This window comes from Bubalus bubalis, chromosome 4 (assembly GCF_019923935.1).
Source record: "Bubalus bubalis isolate 160015118507 breed Murrah chromosome 4, NDDB_SH_1, whole genome shotgun sequence".
NCBI lineage: Eukaryota > Metazoa > Chordata > Mammalia > Artiodactyla > Bovidae > Bubalus > Bubalus bubalis.
The window spans coordinates 6,324,030-6,340,129 of NC_059160.1; the positions used below are offsets into that span (position 1 = coordinate 6,324,030).

At 50.3% G+C, this 16,100-nt stretch overlaps 1 protein-coding gene across 1 annotated transcript in view; it reads left to right on the forward strand.

The window, feature by feature from the left end:
* ARFGAP3 (ADP ribosylation factor GTPase activating protein 3) overlaps window positions 1–15,052 on the forward strand; it is a 50,947-nt gene extending 35,895 nt beyond the window's left edge. The window contains exons 12-16 of the mRNA XM_025282743.3: window positions 3,017–3,148; window positions 6,895–7,018; window positions 7,999–8,089; window positions 12,696–12,817; window positions 13,978–15,052. Coding sequence (XP_025138528.1) covers window positions 3,017–3,148; window positions 6,895–7,018; window positions 7,999–8,089; window positions 12,696–12,817; window positions 13,978–13,995 — 487 coding nt within the window. The 3' untranslated portion in view covers window positions 13,996–15,052. The remainder of the gene's footprint in view (window positions 1–3,016; window positions 3,149–6,894; window positions 7,019–7,998; window positions 8,090–12,695; window positions 12,818–13,977) is intronic.
* Window positions 15,053–16,100: the final 1,048 nt, after the last annotated feature.

Here is a 16,100-nt window from a genome sequence, read left to right on the forward strand (position 1 = left end):
AGAACACAGTAGAACATGTAGATCCAGTGGCTGATCAGCAGGGAGCTAGCAGAATGGCTTTCTCTCTCCTTCTGATTCTTGAATTATCCAGCCATTAAAAACAAAAAAAATCTGATGCCCCTATATTCCAGGATAAGCACTTTGGCTTACATGGATGAGGAATGTTTCCTTAGAGTGACACTTAATTCAAAAAACCCCGAGTCCCAGTACCTAAGACTTGTGAAGGGCCTGGAAGTTCTACCCACCGCCATTCAGTCCTCACCCCCACCCCCAAGCCCAGAGCCTCTGGGGGACCATGCAGCCCCTCGGCATTCCTCATCCTTCAGTCCCAGGGCCGCTCCCTGAGAAACACTGCCTTGGGCGTCCGCGTTGTCGCCCTGGGTTTCTGAGCTCAGATCGGGTTTCTGAGCTCAGATCGGCCAGCCCCATCCGGGCAGGGACTGAGCGTGTCTCCTACCTCCGCCAGGGCCTGGCCCCTCATAGATGCTTATTAAGTAGTTTTAAATTCCTGATTGGATCAGGAACATTTGGAGGGCTTCCCTGGTGGCTCAGAGGTTAAAGTGTCTGCCTGGAATGTGGGAGACGCGGGTTAGATCCCTGGGTTGGGAAGATCCCCTGGAGAAGGAAATGGCAACCCACTCCAGTACTCTTGCCTGGAGAATCCCATGGAGGGAGGAGCCTGGTGGGCTACAGTCCAGGGGATTGCAAAGAGTCGGACGCGACTGAGCGAGTTCACTTTTCCAGGTGAGGAGGGGTTGGTTGTTCCTGTTCCTCCAAGCAGAGCCTGCTCATCTTCTAGCTGAAATCCAGATACACTTTGAACATAGCAGGTTTTCCTTCCTGGAGAGAGAAGGCTGGTGTAACAAGATTTGTTGTTAATGACCTCCTTGCCAGAGAATGCGGAAACCACGTTTGGAAATTCTGCTTTTTTTTTTCAATTATTCATATAAAGCCATACCAACTGCTTCAAACAGCAGATTTATCCACCCTCCTTTTGTTGTTATTGTTGTTTGTTTGTTCGTTTCCTGCAAGGAAAAAAGAGTACATTCAGTTTTATTCCACCACCACCCTCCCATCTTAGCTCATCTCTGGATGACTCCTCATGCCCTCGGAGTTTGGCCCTCACTTGCCTCCCACGCGCGCTTCTGTTCTTACCCTCCAGAAACATCTTGGCAACATCTCTAAAGTCTCTGCATCGTCCTTCATCCTCCTTCCTTTCCTGAGACCTAAGCATTAGAATCTGCATCTCTCTTCTGAACTTCTTGAACCACCTTTATAAGGACTGCGGGTCTGGCTGGGTTTTTTTCCATCCTAAGCTGTCACTAATTCTGAGATGGCCCAGTCACTTCTGAGTACGTCTCTGGCACATCCCCTCACCAGTCTATTTCTGTCCTGTCCCAGGCAAAGCCTGCTGCTCTCCGTCAAAGATCTTTCTCCCCCGACATAGGACCTGAATCTGCCATTGAGTTTTGCTCTCTGAGCCACTCCCTGCTCAATGATGATCAGCTAACGAAAGTGTAAACTGACCCAGCAGGCCAGCGTCCCCTTTGAGATGCTTACCAAGTCCACTTCTGGCTCCAGTCTGAAAGAGCATCTGCATGATGGTCCAGTGATCAACAATCCTAGCTCTGCATCTGACTCCAGAATGAGGCCAATTAGCATCACTTATGCCATGAAATTAAAAGACGCTTACTCCTTGGAAGGAAAGTTATGACCAACCTAGATAGCATATTGAAAAGCAGAGACATTATTTTGCCAGCAAAGGTCCGTCTAGTCAAGGCAATGGTTTTTCCAGTGGTCATGTATGGATGTGAGAGTTGGACTGTGAAGAAAGCTGAGCACCGAAGAATTGATGCTTTTGAACTGTGGTGTTGGAGAAGACTCCTGAGAGTCCCTTGGACTGCAAGGAGATCCAACCAGTCCATCCTAAAGGAGATCAGTCCTGGGTGTTCATTGGAAGGACTGATGCTGAAGCTGAAACTCCAATACTTTGGCCACCTCACGCGAAGAGTTGACTCATTGGAAAAGACTCTGATGCTGGGAGGGATTGGGGGCAGAAGGAAAAGGGGATGACAGAGGATGAGATGGCTGGATGGCATCACCAACTCGATGGACATGAGTTTGAGTGAACTCTGGGAGTTGGTGACAGACAGGGAGGCCTGGCGTGCTGCGATTCATGGGGTCGCAAAGAGTTGGACACGACTGAGCTACTGAACTGACTGACTAATACTAAGTGGTAGTTTCTGTTAGGAGTGATGTCTTATCCGGGGCTAACATGGCAGGGTTACCAACAAGGGACTCCTAGAATGGGGTCAGTTCTCAAGGTCCTGAAGCATTGATGGTGGTTTAGTTGCTAAATCATGTCCAACTCTTTGCAACCCCATGGACTATAGCCCGCCAGGCTCCTCTTTCCATGGGGTTTTCCAGGCAAGAATACTGGAGTGGGTCACTGTTTCCTTCTCCAGGGTATCTTCTCCACCCAGGGATTGAACCTGGGTCTCCTGCATTGCAGGCAGATTCTTTACCTACTGAACCATCAGGGAAACCCTCCTGAAGCATCATGCATGACCAGCCTATAGTCAGGTAACCCTCAAGGATGTCCTGTGCTGTTGGGATAGGCTAGGTTATGCCACAGGGATAAATACCATCCGCCGCCCCCCTCAACTCCAGATCTTAAGGGTTTAGCTCAGTGATGGTTTAGTTCTTTGTTCACTGAAGTCAGCTAAGGATATAGATGATCTGTCCTTCTGGTGGCACCTTGATTGTCCAGCTGGATGGTGGTGTCACCTGTCTGAAGCTACAGCACCTGGAAAACACGACCCCTTCCACTCGGGAGGGAAGAGAGGACTGGGCACCCGAAAGGCCTTGGGAGTGATTCGCCTCGTGTCTGCTCCTGTTGCACATGGCCGCCCCCAGCTTCAAGGCAGGGGTCTGGGAAGTGCAGTCCCCATGTACCCGATGTGAGTGGACATCAGTAAGGTCCTCCAAAGTCTCTCTTCTCCTCTCTCCCATACAGGTTCTTTGACGAGCCCATGGAGCTAAGGAGCAGTTCTTTCTCTAGCTGGGATGACAGTTCAGATTCCTATTGGAAGAAAGAGACCATCAAAGACACTGACCCAATTCCGAAAAACACAGGCTATACAGACAGGTATGGACCCCAGAGGGGTGGGACTGTAAACTGTGACTCGACATGCGTCTCCAGGGACATTCTCTAACCCTAGTAAATGAATGTGTTGTACTATTTCAAGAATATTCTTTGTATCCTGGTCTGTCTCCTGAACTTAAAGCTTTGCCTTTCCCAGAAGGTCGTGTCCTGGAGTTGAGCAGTAACTGGCTTTGTTAGACTTCTTTAACGGTCCATAGTGCGCTTGAGACTCGTGTGTGTTGCTGTGTTCATCCCTCTTTATCGTTGAGTCTGTTTATCCATTTACCTGTCGAAGAACTGTCTCCAGCTTCTGGTGATCATGAATGAAGGGCTGAATGACGTGTCGTCCAAACCAGGGAACTGCTGGGAGTGTAGGGGGACAGTCCTAGCATGTTGGGACAATAAGTGTGACCTGGAATTGTCCTCGGTGACTGGGATATACTGCCACCCTGGTCATTTGTATCCTGTGTGGCGTGGAACAGTGCTTTACATGCGTCACAACGTACTCAGTATTTACTGATTGATCCGTGGAACTGAAGTCAAATTACAGGCCTATTTTAAGTAGCAGAATTCCTTCAAATGTTGTGTGGTTTGGATATTTATTCATTTTTTTCTAAATAGAATTTACAGGCTTTTTAAAGTGGCCTAAAATCCCTTTACAGAATTACTGCTGTTGGCTTTTTAAAAAGTAAAATGGCATGTGCTTACATTATAAATGAGAAATACATTTGCCTTACCTCAAATTAGTTTAACCTATTTTGGCTGTTTTTGTTCTTTGTGCTGAGCACACTTCAGATCTACTGTCTTCCCACAGTTCAAGTAACACTACAGGTTATTAACTAGAACTTACTCTTCTTATTGTAAATGATGAAGAGTTTGTACCCTCTGACCAGCGTCTACCCATTTCCCCCACCTCCTTGGAAACCACTGTTCTAGTTTCTGTTTCTTTGAGTTCAACCTTTTTTTTAAAAAAAATTTTAGATTCTACCCACAAGTGAGAACATGCAGTATCTGTCTTTCTCTGTCTGACTTCATGTAATGTCCCCCAGGTTCATCCCTATTGTCATTAAGTGGCAGGATTTCCTTCTGTTTTATAGCAGAATGTTATCCCATTGTGTGTGTGGGATAATATTTTCTCTATCCATTCACCCACTGACAGATATGCAGATTGTTTCCACGACTTGACTGCTCTGGAAACCTTGGCCATGAACATGGGCTGCAGAGATCTCTTCATGCTACCGACTTTGTTTCCTTCAGATTTATACCCAGAAGTGGGAGCAGATGGCAGTTCCAATTTTAACTTTCTGATGAACTTCTGTGCTGTTTTCCATGTGGCTGTGCTAATTTCCTTTCCCACCATTGGTGTACCAAGTTTCCCTGTTCTCCAATCTTTACCAACACCTATCTCATATCTTCTTGACAATGGCTGTTCTAACAGGTGTGAGGTTTTGATTTGCCTTTCCCTGATGATTACTGATGTTGATCACCTTTTCATATACCTGTTGGCATTAAACTTCCTTCTTAGTATTGTTTTTGCTGTATCCCATAAGTGTTTCCATTTTCATTTGTTTCAAGATATTCTTTCCTTCTTTTTTTTTTAATTGAAGTACAGTTGATTTATGATGTGGTGTTAGTTTCTGGTGTACACCAAAGTGATTCAGATACACACACACACACACACACACACATATATAGTTGTTGTTGAATCACTCAGTTGTGTCTGACTCTGCGGCCCCATGGGCTGCAGTACGTCAGGCCTCCCTGTCCATCACCAACTCCCAGAGCTTGCTCAAACTCATGTCCATTGAGTTGGTGATGCCATCCAATCATCTCGTCATCTGTCATCCCCTTCTCCTTCTGCCTTCAATCTTTCCCAGAATCAGGGTCTTTTCCATTGAGTCAGTTCTTTGCATCAAGTGGCCAAATTATTGGAGCTTCAGCTTCAGCATCAGTCCTTCCAGTGAATATTCAGAGATGATTTCTTTTAGGATTGACTGGTTTGATCTCCTCTCAGTCCAAGGGACTCTCCAACTCAACAGTTCAAAAGCATCAATTCTTGGCACACAGCTTTAATTCTCACATCCATATGTGACTGCTGGAAAAACCATAGCCTTTGGCTATATGGACCTTTGTTAGTAAAGTAAGGTCTCTGATTTTTAATATGCTGTCTAGGTTGGTCTTAGCTTTTCTTCCAAGAAGCAAGCATCTTTTAATTTCATGGCTGCAGTCACCATCTGCAGTGATTTTATAGCCCAAGAAAATAAAGTCTGTCACTGTTTCCCTATCTATTTCCCATGAAGTGATGGGACCAGATGCTATGATCTTAGTTTTCTGAGTGTTGAGCTTTAAGCCAGCTTTTTCACTCTCCTCTTTCACTTTCATCAAGAGGCTCTTTAGTTCCTCTTCACTTTCTGCCATAGAGTGGTGTCATCTGCATATCTGAGGTTATTGTTATTTCCCACCCCCCTCCACCCGCCCAAACCCCGGCAGTCTTGATTCCAGCTTGTGCTTGAAGTTAGAAGGTTGATCAGCTTCCTTAAAGCAATTATTTTGAATTCTTTGTCAGAAAATTATTTGGGGTCGGTTACTAGAAAATTACTGTTTCCTCTTGTGGTATCACATTTCGTGTTCCTTGGAGTCTGTGTTGCTGTCTTTGCCTTTGAAGGAGGAATCACGTCTTCCAGTCTTTCCCGCTCAGCTTTGCATGAGAAATGCCATCAACTGTCGGCCCTGCTGGAGACTCTGGGGTGTTCTCAGGCCTTTTCTATGGATGCACTCTCTCCTCCCTGCTTACCCTTTTGAGAGTGAAGTCTTAAGATGGCCTGTCTTCTCTCCGTCCCACACACAGGGATAAGAGCCTCCTGCTTGCTTCCCCTAGGATGGTGCCCTGGAACGTTGAAGTCAGTGCACTTTCTGCCAGCCCAGAGTCAGGCTGGCCCTCTGCACATGCTCGCCGGCTGTCTGCACAGGCTCGCGCTTACCAGGGCGTGTGCAGGAGGGAGGGTTCGTGGGTCAGCCCTGGAGGCCCCGTGGGCCACTGGGGGCTCCACAGGCAAAGTGCACCCAGTGGTTTGTGAGCAGGCCTGCTGTGGAGTCCAGGAAGTGGTTAGTAGAATCCGCATGCCTTTGATGAGTTCTCAGCCCTGGCAGCCCCTCCCAGCGCCTCAGCCAGGTAGATCCCCTCAGTGTTCCGGGTGGATGAGGAAGCCCTAGGCATCCTTGGAAACCGGGCACCCTGCCACCCGCCTCACGCCTTTGCCCCGGGAGAGACGGCAGGCCGAGTGGACCCCGCCTGGCCCTGAGCAGCGCTGCCTGGGAGGAGGAATAGCATGAGCAGAGTGAAACTCTTCCTCTTACCTCTTCGGTGCAACCAGTCTTGGATTCTTTTTGCTCCAACAGCATGTTGGAACCTTGCTGCTGGACTCCTGGACTCCCACAAAGGCGTGCTCATCTGTGGGTGATTGTCAGAACCAGTATTCTCAGGAATTCCCTGGTGATCCAGTGGTTAGGATTCTGCACTTTCATTGCTGAGGGTGTGGGTTCAATCCCTGGTTGGGGAACTAGATCTCGCATGCTGCAGCTAAGACCTGGTGCAGCCAAATAAATAAAAACAAAAATCAACCAAATTACATACACACACACACACACACACGTACACACACACCAGTGTTCTCTGGGGGATAATGTGAAAAACTCCTGCTCTACCCCCTTGCTGACGTCATTCCTGCCTTGGCTGTTTCTAACTGTAGACCTACCACTCGCCGCAAGCCAGACTATGAGCCAGCTGAAAATACAGATGAGGCCCAGAAGAAGTTTGGCAACGTCAAAGCCATTTCTTCAGATATGTACTTTGGAAGGCAAGCCAAAGCTGATGTAAGTGTCCAGAGAGGTTCTGTGTGGTCCCCACAGAGCAGAAAGCAAGCCAGGGGCATGGAAGGAGTGGGAGGAGGTACTGAGTACTAAGTGAGATGGACTCAGGCTGCAAGGTTCCCCTGTCCCCAGGGCAGGACTCGAACCCACGTCTTTCTGCCTAGTGGTCCCACTTGGCTGCTCCAGCTAGAAGAGTGATGGAAAGGTAGGGCCTGTGTTATATCTTCCTCTTATTCCTTTCCCAGTGTTTTGAATAGCCATCCATTCAATATCTTTTGAATAAATTTCAGGAATTTTTGATACACCTGTAATTTCCTTAGTAATTTTCTTAACCATAGCTAAATGTAGTATATAGCTGTTTCTCGAAGGTAGGTATATTTATTTTCAGAAGAGAGATTGTTGCCTCTTTTCTCAGAGATGTTAATGAGCTTATCTCAGTGGAGTCTGGCTAAACAGTAAGACTCAAATGGAAATGGGGAACCTGAAATGTCCCTTCTCCTTGTGGAGTAGTCGTGTGCTTACATGAAATTCTTAGTGATGTGGGTTACCACTAGGCTTCTTGCATAACGCGGAGAATTATTTCCTGAGGTGTACTGAGTTTATTTTGTAGCGATAGAAATTCCACCAGCATTTTGAGAGTATTTAGACCTGCCATCTGGTTGTTCTCCACCCCCTAAACGCGGCCTTGTCTTAAAGTGGACAGCACTCGAGTGCAGTTAGCAAATAACAGAAGGCCGTCGGGAGGGAGGCTCGTGGAGCGGCCTCTCCTGGCAGCTGGGCGGCGGCAGCACCCGACAGAGCCGTCACTGTCCCCCTCCCTCTGGGCTCCCCCCACCGACCGACCTTGGCCATGGCTTTGGGCATTTATCTGTCTACTTGTGACTGCGGAACCCCAGCGCCGTGATAGCTCCTCAGTGATCCTTTCTGCAGAATTGCTCATGATTTTGGAGCCTGATTTTCCTTTTCTTGCTGCTCTCCTCTAGTACGAAGCCAGGGCTCGGCTGGAGAGGCTTTCGGCAAGTTCTTCCATCAGCTCAGCTGACCTGTTCGATGAGCAGAGGAAGCAGACGGCAGGTAATAGGCAGGGCAGGCGGGTGGGCGACGAGGCTGGTCTCCATCATGCCTCCATCTTCTCTGCATAGGACTTCTTACCTTTCCAAGACTGTTGGCAGCCGTTATTTGATGCTCCCAGGGCTTCCCAGGTGGTGCAGTTGTAAAGAACCTGCCTGCCGATGTAGGAGATGCAAGAGATGTCATGGGTTCGATCCCTGGGTCAGGAAGATCCCCTGGAGTTCCCCTGGAGTGGATCCAATCCACGCCAGTATTCTTGCCTGGGAAATCTCATGGACAGAGGAGCCTGGCAGGCTGTGGGAGTCGCAGGAAGTCAGACACGACTGAGGGACTGAGCACACACACACACACACACACACACACACACAGCCCCTGTCAGTGAGGCAGAGCGGAAGTTGTTGTTCCAGGCTTTGCATGTGAAGAGATCAGGTCATGACATTTAAGCAACCTCCCCAAAGTTACCTGTAGTTTCAGGAAGTTGTCTTCCTGAAGTGTTGCCATGGCAGCAGGGGGTGTGGGGGGATGGGTGGGTTTCCTAGCATAGTATAAGCATGAGATCTAGTTTGTACAGTGTTACAGCCTTGGAGGGGACAGCCCTGGGCTCTTGTGTGACGTGACCCACTCCCTAACTGTGAATCCTGGAGTATTTCAGGTTGCCTTCGACACTATCAAGTGCCCCCTGAGCACTGGGACAGAGATCAGTGGGATCCCCCTGGGATCTGGACACGGCAGGCCCCCAGGGGCCCCTCCCAGGCCCCAGGAGTAGTCAGGGCAGATGGAACAGGTGACTCCACCAGCCTCGGCCTTCCCTGGAGACAGATGGGACTTTGGAACCAGGGAGGTGGAGAGGAGGGTCCAGACCCAGATGAGATGTCTGGGCACCCCAGGTAGTGAGCCTCCGCGCACAGGCCCGTCACGGACATGGAGAACCACGCGCCTCTGCTTGGGCCTCTGACCCTGAGCTGTCAGTCTGCTCCAGTCCTGCTCAGTCAGGCCTTGGGGGCAGGGAAAGGGCCAGTGTCCCTCTTGAGTCACAGCCAACCTTCCAGGGGCAGGGTCCTCCGAGGTCCTTTCAGGAGCCCATTCGTCAGCAGGAATGCCCAGGGGAGGGGGCTCTCCAAGGCCTTCGGGGCCCAGCACTGCCTGCACCCTCGTTTCCAGCCCTGGAGGAGCTGGGCACGGGCAGGGAGGGACCCACACGGGCGGCCCTGCAGCCATAGAGAAGGCCATGGGGGGAGCAGGCCATGGCGGGAGACCCCAGTGCCTCAGGCCTTCTGCGATGGGGTTTGGGGGGCGTCTCAAGAGCCACTGAGGCCCTCGGGGTGCAGCGGGCACTGCCAGGATGCTGTGCTGTGGCGAGATGGGAGAGAGAGGGTTCTAGCTGTCCCCCAAGTCCACCCCCCAAGCACCGACCCGGAGACAGGCAGAGCAGAGCCGCCCTCTGGCCTCCAGCAGGAGAAGCTGCGTTCTCATCTGTGAACTTCCGGTGTCCCGGCCTCTCTTCCGGGAGACTTCCTTGTGTAGCCGACCCACCCCCCACCCCCCAGCAGAGGGGTGCTCGGCTGGCCCATGGGTCAGGCCTGCCTCCTTGCAGGCTCCCTGGCACGGAGGCAGGGCAGCCACAGAACCTATCAGGTTTGAAAATCACCCCCAGCTGTATGTGTTTTTGTAATTTTAGTTACTGGAAGTCTCACTCTGAAACATTGTTTGTTAAAAAAAAAAAGCCTTCAGAGATCAAATGAGCAGCCTTTTCCAATTGTTGAAGGCGGGCTCTGGCCAACCTGTGTTTACCTTCCTGTCCCCTTTCAGAGAACAAAGGTCCATTAATTTTCTTGGCCCTTGTGGGTCCAAGACAACTCCCGCCCTGAGGACTCGAAGTCACCATGGGGGTGTTCTGGGGTTATGCAAGGCCGCCCAGGGACCCCACCCCCTCCCCAGTGGCCAAGGGCCTACTCCCCTCTCCATTCCAGAACCCCCAGATGGTTCAGACCACGACTCCCCTCTCATCTCTGCATCTCTCATCAGATGCCTTTAATAACTACTCTAAATGGGAGCGTGTTGAACAACTCTCATTAAATATTTACCCCTTTATTTAGAGTGCCTTTCAACAAAGGGCAAAAGCTGGTTTTAAGAGCGTGTTGTGTGTCCCTTATCTTAGACTGTTTCCCCATCTGTGAAGTATCGGCACGCGGGTGGATCACAGTCACTTTATAATCGCTTCAGAGTTCAGGGGAAGACAGTCCCAGACTGGAAATGCCTCCTGGTAGAGCAAAAATACTTCCTGGGGGTGTGGCTTAACCCTGGCATTCCCTTCCAGGATCTTGGAGGGACTGGACGAGGGACACACACAAGCAGCCACCGCGATCACTCTAGAGCAGGGTCAGCCGGGGCCTGCCATCCCCGGGCACTGCCTCAGAGGTCGCCACTCAGCACACCGATGACAGAGCAGAGGCAGCTTTGTGAGAGCAGTGCTGGAACAAAAGAAACTGCAAACCCAGCTTGCCCCTCTAGGGTATTTCTTTCCAGAAATGATTCCCATCATCTGAGTCTGAACAGGGCCCCGTGGGACTGCCAGGGCACTGCGGACGCCTGTGTCCAGGCTCTGTGCACACCTGCCCGGCATCACAGGGGGACCTCTGGCATGTTTGCCGTTGTCCCCGGATCTTGAGGCTCCTGCGAGGCCCCTCAGCCACCCTCCCCTGTCCTGGCTCTGGCTCGCTGAGCCCAGGAACCTGGCCTCTTGGGGTCTGCCAGCCTCCAAAGCGCGGACCTCGGTTGGCCGTCGGGAGGTTTTGCTTGGCGACTTGCTGAACGTGTGTGTCACACGTCACAGCTGTGCGGTGGGGTCACTGGCCAGTTCAGCTGCACAAACTAGAGTCGCGCCAGCCTGAGTGAAGGGAAATCCGTGCACCCGAGGGGCTCTGGTTCCAGCTTAAACCTCCCACCTTGGCCTCGCCCTCCCCTTTAAACGCTGCTGAGTAGGAAACTTGTAACTGGAGGCTCTGGTGCCAAGGTCACCTCCGCTGACCTCTGGAAAGCGGCTGTGACTCGGGCCCTTTGCGCTCCAGGTCTCGCATGAGCTCTTTGCTTCTCCTACGACTCATCCCACAGGCTGGCAGCCCTACCGCGCTGGGTTTCGAACCCAAGTCCTGCCCCTGGGCTAGGCTGCCGCTCTGTCATCGGCAAGTGAAGTGAGTGCAAGTTGCTCAGTCGTGTCCAGCTCTTTGCGACCCCATGGACTATACAGTCCATGGAATTCTCCAGGCCAGAATATTGGAGTGGGTAGCCTTTCCCTTCTCCAGGGGATCTTCCCAACCCAAGGATCGAACCCAGGTCTCCCGCATTGCAGGCAGATTCTTTACCAGCTGAGCCACATGGGAAGACATTGGCAAAGGGCTACCAAATTTTAAAAAATCAACTGGAGGCAGAGAGGGGGAGGTGGCCGCCCCTGGGCCCCTCCCCCAGTGGTCAGTGTGGGAACAGTGCTGTGGGAAACACAGGGTCTCTCCCGGTGGCCCCTGTGCTGGAGGTAAACATGTGTCTTCCATTTAGTTCCTGGCAAGATACCTGGCTTCTGCTTAAGGGGCAGGCGGGTGTAGACAGGTCACATGTGGAGCCAAGGGCAGCTGGGCTGGCTCCCTGGGGGACCCCAGGTTTGGGGTCACTCAGTCTCTGAGCCCCTCCAGCGCCCGATCTCAACTGAGTGGCTGAGTGCCAAGAGCGCGCCACCAAAGCCTACTTGTTGGCTCAGAGACCCTTGATGGCTGATGACTCGGATGCGCGTCACTTAGGCTGGTGGCCACGTGTGCATGTCTGTGCTGGGACGAACCAAAACCTAGGCAGCAGAGAGACCCAGCTGACCCGGGCCTCGGTGAAGGTGAGGGGTCAGCCTCTGCCTGGAGCTGACCATCAGGAGCCTTCCCTGTCTGGCCACCTCCCCGGGTGAGCCTCCTTTTGTTGCTCTGAGACAGGCTTCCTCCTCCTCCTCCTTGAGGGGTGGGTGGGAGGTGGGCAGCCCTGGCCACAGACAGCTAGAGCAGCTCGCTATCCCACCAGTAACCCCAGAGCAAGCAGACAGTCCCCTCCCTTGAGTAGATGGGAATCCCTCTGATTGGCCAGGTCTGGGTCACGTATCCACACGTAGTTTTAGAGGGATCAGGGGAGAGACCTCGCAAAGAAGGGAGGAGGGCTTTCACCAGAGAGGGAACTGATGCTGAGCCCGAAAAACCTTCTGATGTCCGCCCATCTGCCACGTACCGAGTTCTTACCTGTCAGATCTTGTGTTAAGTGCCTGGAGGAAACGGGGGCCCAGAGAGGCTAAGGAATCTCTCCAAAGACACGCAGCTTGGAAGTGCCAGTGCCAGTATTTGAGCCCGTGATGGTCCTAAGACCTAATGCCACATCCTCTCTCACTGTGGGGCCTTGCAGCTGGTTCATGGTGGGGCTGGCACTGAAACCCACCCCCGGGTCCTGTCCCTTAACCAAGCTGCTGCCAGTGGGCATTGGGGGCGGGGGGCGCATCCCCCAAGTTCTGCACTCCCTGGACGCTGGCTGCGCTGTTGCTGCGGTGGAGTGACGAGTGACAAGCCAGCGTCTGCTCTGTGTGCAGGAAGCTACAGCCTCACCAGTGTGCTGCCCACAGCTCCCGACATGGCCCAGTTCAAGCAGGGAGTGAGGTCGGTTGCCGGAAAGCTCTCCGTCTTTGCTAACGGAGTCATGACTTCCATTCAGGTCAGTGAGATGGGGACTCCGGTAACTGAGTTTGATGGTGGGTTCGTAGTTTCGAAAATGAGATTTGGACCACTCTTTAATTGCTAGAAAATTAGATTTTATATTCTCGATTTATGTGTTTGCTACAGTGTAACCCAGGACATCATGAAAACCAGAACTTACAATTTCATATTTGTTTAAATTTTCTAGTTTGTGACTCCAGAGGCATTGTTACAGGAATTGTCATGATCATTACTACTTTTCTCTTATGTTAAAAAACAAAAATAAATAAGAACAAAGTTAAAAATCGCCCATAACCCCACCTCCCAAGGAAAACGTTCATTAATATTTTGGTTTATTCTAATTCTAGATTTCTATGCATACCTGTTTAAAAATGTTAAAGGATTATATTGTATATGTGATTTTATATCCTCTTTTTCTTCCTGATGTTTTGTTATGAGCATTTGCATGCAATTCAAAATTCTTTGGAAGCTATTCAGTACATTCTGTTGAGCAAAGATGCATGTAATTTATTTAACTATACCCCAAGTTGAGTATTTAGATTGTGTGTTTCAATCTTTTAAATGAGGCGAGGGTGGAACACACTTGTGTATAACACTTGAAGGCCAGCTCTGATTATCTGAAGGCTATTCTGTGAACCTTCCTGCTTACATCAAGTTATTTTAGGACACTTATGAACAGGAAACGCAGCCACAGAGAGCAGGACCTGATAGGCATGAACCCTGATGCCTCTAAGGGGGGGTCTTCCAGGCTGGGGAGGCACCCCTGCTGTGGAGGCTCTCTCCGCCCTGGGCCAGCGGCTGTTGTCAGCACAAGCTTTGGTTAGAATTCCCAGAGCTCTTACATGTCCCTTAGGTCAGCCGAGCCCACATCAGTCCTTCCAAGGAGGTGGCATCCCTCTTTATAGATGACCATTCCCACCACTCTGCTCCTGGTGAGACCACTCAGCTGACCCAGAATTTCAGGGCTTGGACTCCATGTGTGTGCCTCTGTCCCCCCACGCGGCCTTGCGCCCCTCACGGCCCCTCGCGCCCCGCAGGGGCTCCGGTTCCCGCTTCCTCGACCGCGGGCCCCTGTCACCGAGGCATCTGTTTCGCTGATGCTGAGAATGCGGAGCCGATGCTGACGCTGATGGACTCTCGTGTTGGTTCTCTCTGCAGGATCGCTACGGTTCTTAACACTGATGTTTTCGGTGCGTGTTTCCTGGAGAAATTCCTTTTTTCGTGAACCAGTGACCACATCACAGGCTGCAGTGAAGACCAGCTGGCTTTGGGCAGATTGTTTTGCTACTTTTTCTCGTGGTATATATGTATTCATGGCTGATTTTCAATATTTCTTTTGAGAAATTCTCATTTTTGATATAGTAGAAGCTTCATTGTAATTTCGGTTTTGTGTTACTTCTGTCTGGCACATCCATGCACATCCCTGCTTTATTTCCTTGGACTCTTTGTTTCTAAGAGCAGGAGGTCTGGAGTCAAGGGCTCCTTGGCCTCTCTTCACTGGGGAAGGGGAGGGTGTCTCACTGCGGTGAGACTCATGGGCTAAAGGCTGCCCGAATCAGCTGATATGAGAAGGGCCTGGAGAAACAAAACTTACAACACATACTTCATTAAAAAGGGAACAAAGAATAAAAATAAAAGACCAAAAATAGCTGGTGTTTAATTTGATAGATTCATTCATCGATACTTCCTCATCTTAAGGTAATTTCAAATAATGTCCAAAGACGTCTGTCCCTTTGAAATCGTTTGTTTTATATGATCTATAAATTTAAAAATAATTTTCAGTGAGTGCTTTTAACAGCCCAAGCTTATGCATTGCCAAGCAAATTAATCTTTTGACAAGGTGTCACTGTTTGAATTTATGAGAAATGGAAGATGAGAACTCCCTAAGTGCATTTATAAATCGATATGGTATACGGAAGTAAAAAATGAATAAGGTGAGATGATATACCCACAGAAAATATTTCAGTTTATGGGAAAACAGTAGTTGTAATTGGATAGTTTTCTTAATATTTTTTAATCTTAATTTTGGTTTTCAAAAAATGGCAGAATGTGTACAAATGAATGAAAAATAATTTGGCTGTGTTTTAGACAGCATTAGAATATATTGTTCAGCACAGTAAAATATATTCAAAATTTGATGAACCAGATATGTGGTTTCAACTGAGTATTTTGTGAATTTTTCTTAAAAGCTCAAATTTGTAGACTTCTGAATATAATAAACAGTTGCAGCAGATTGCGTTCCCTACTTTTTGTTTTTTTACAAAAGTTTTTGTGATGAGTCTAGAGTCAAGGCTCGTGGTATAACATTAGTGTGCATTTGATTAGGATATAATTCCAGATGGATCTGTTTTTCCTGTGTGGGTCTGGGGCTACCCTGGCGGCTCAGATGGTATAGAATCGGCCTGCAATGTGGGAGACCTGGGTTCGATCCCTGGGTTGGGAAGATCCCCTGGAGAAGGGAATGGCTACCCACTCCAGTAGTCTGGCCTGGAGATTTCCATGGACAGAGGAGCCTGGTGGGCTACAGTCCATGGGGTCTCAAAGAGTTGGACACGACTGAGCAGCTTTCACTTTCTTGACTTTCTTGACTTGACTGGGGCCCAAGGTGTGCCTTCCCTGCACTGGAGTGTTGTCCAGAATGCAGGAGCAGGGCAGGAGCCGTTGTTGAAAGCAAGGGTGTGCAGAGTGGCGCTTTCAAGCCCAAGGCGCTGCCCTAACAAGGTGCCGCCCTAACGCAGTGCCACAGCCAGGGCGGCTTAAACAACAGAATGTACTTTCTCACGCTTCTGAAAGCGAGACGTGCAGGATCAAGGTGGCGTCGTGGGTGGGCTTGTAGACGGCTTCCCCCCCCACCCCCCCGCCCCGACTCTGCTGTCTCTCCCTCTTATTAGAATGGCACCAGTCCTATTATAAAGGGACTGGTGCCATTATAATAAGGATCTGGGCCACTTTAAGCTTAATTGCCTCCTTAAAGGCCCCACCTCCAAATGCAGTCGTGTTAAACTCTAGGGAGACACAGTTCAGTCCGTAACAGTTCATGAGATGCTCCCACACTGGGTGAACCCTCTCCAGGCCAGGGCCAGGGCTCAAACACCTCCAGGAGACCCTCCGAACAGGTCATGGTCCCATTTACAGAGGAGGCGAATGAGACTTAGCAGAAGGGCCTCCCTCGACTCTGGCCATGCTTCTCCCCGTCACTGACCCTCTGCACGTGGAAGGGCCCGGGACTGCAGGGCCAGGCTGGAGGGGCCCCATCTGGTGGGCTCACCCCACCTCACCCC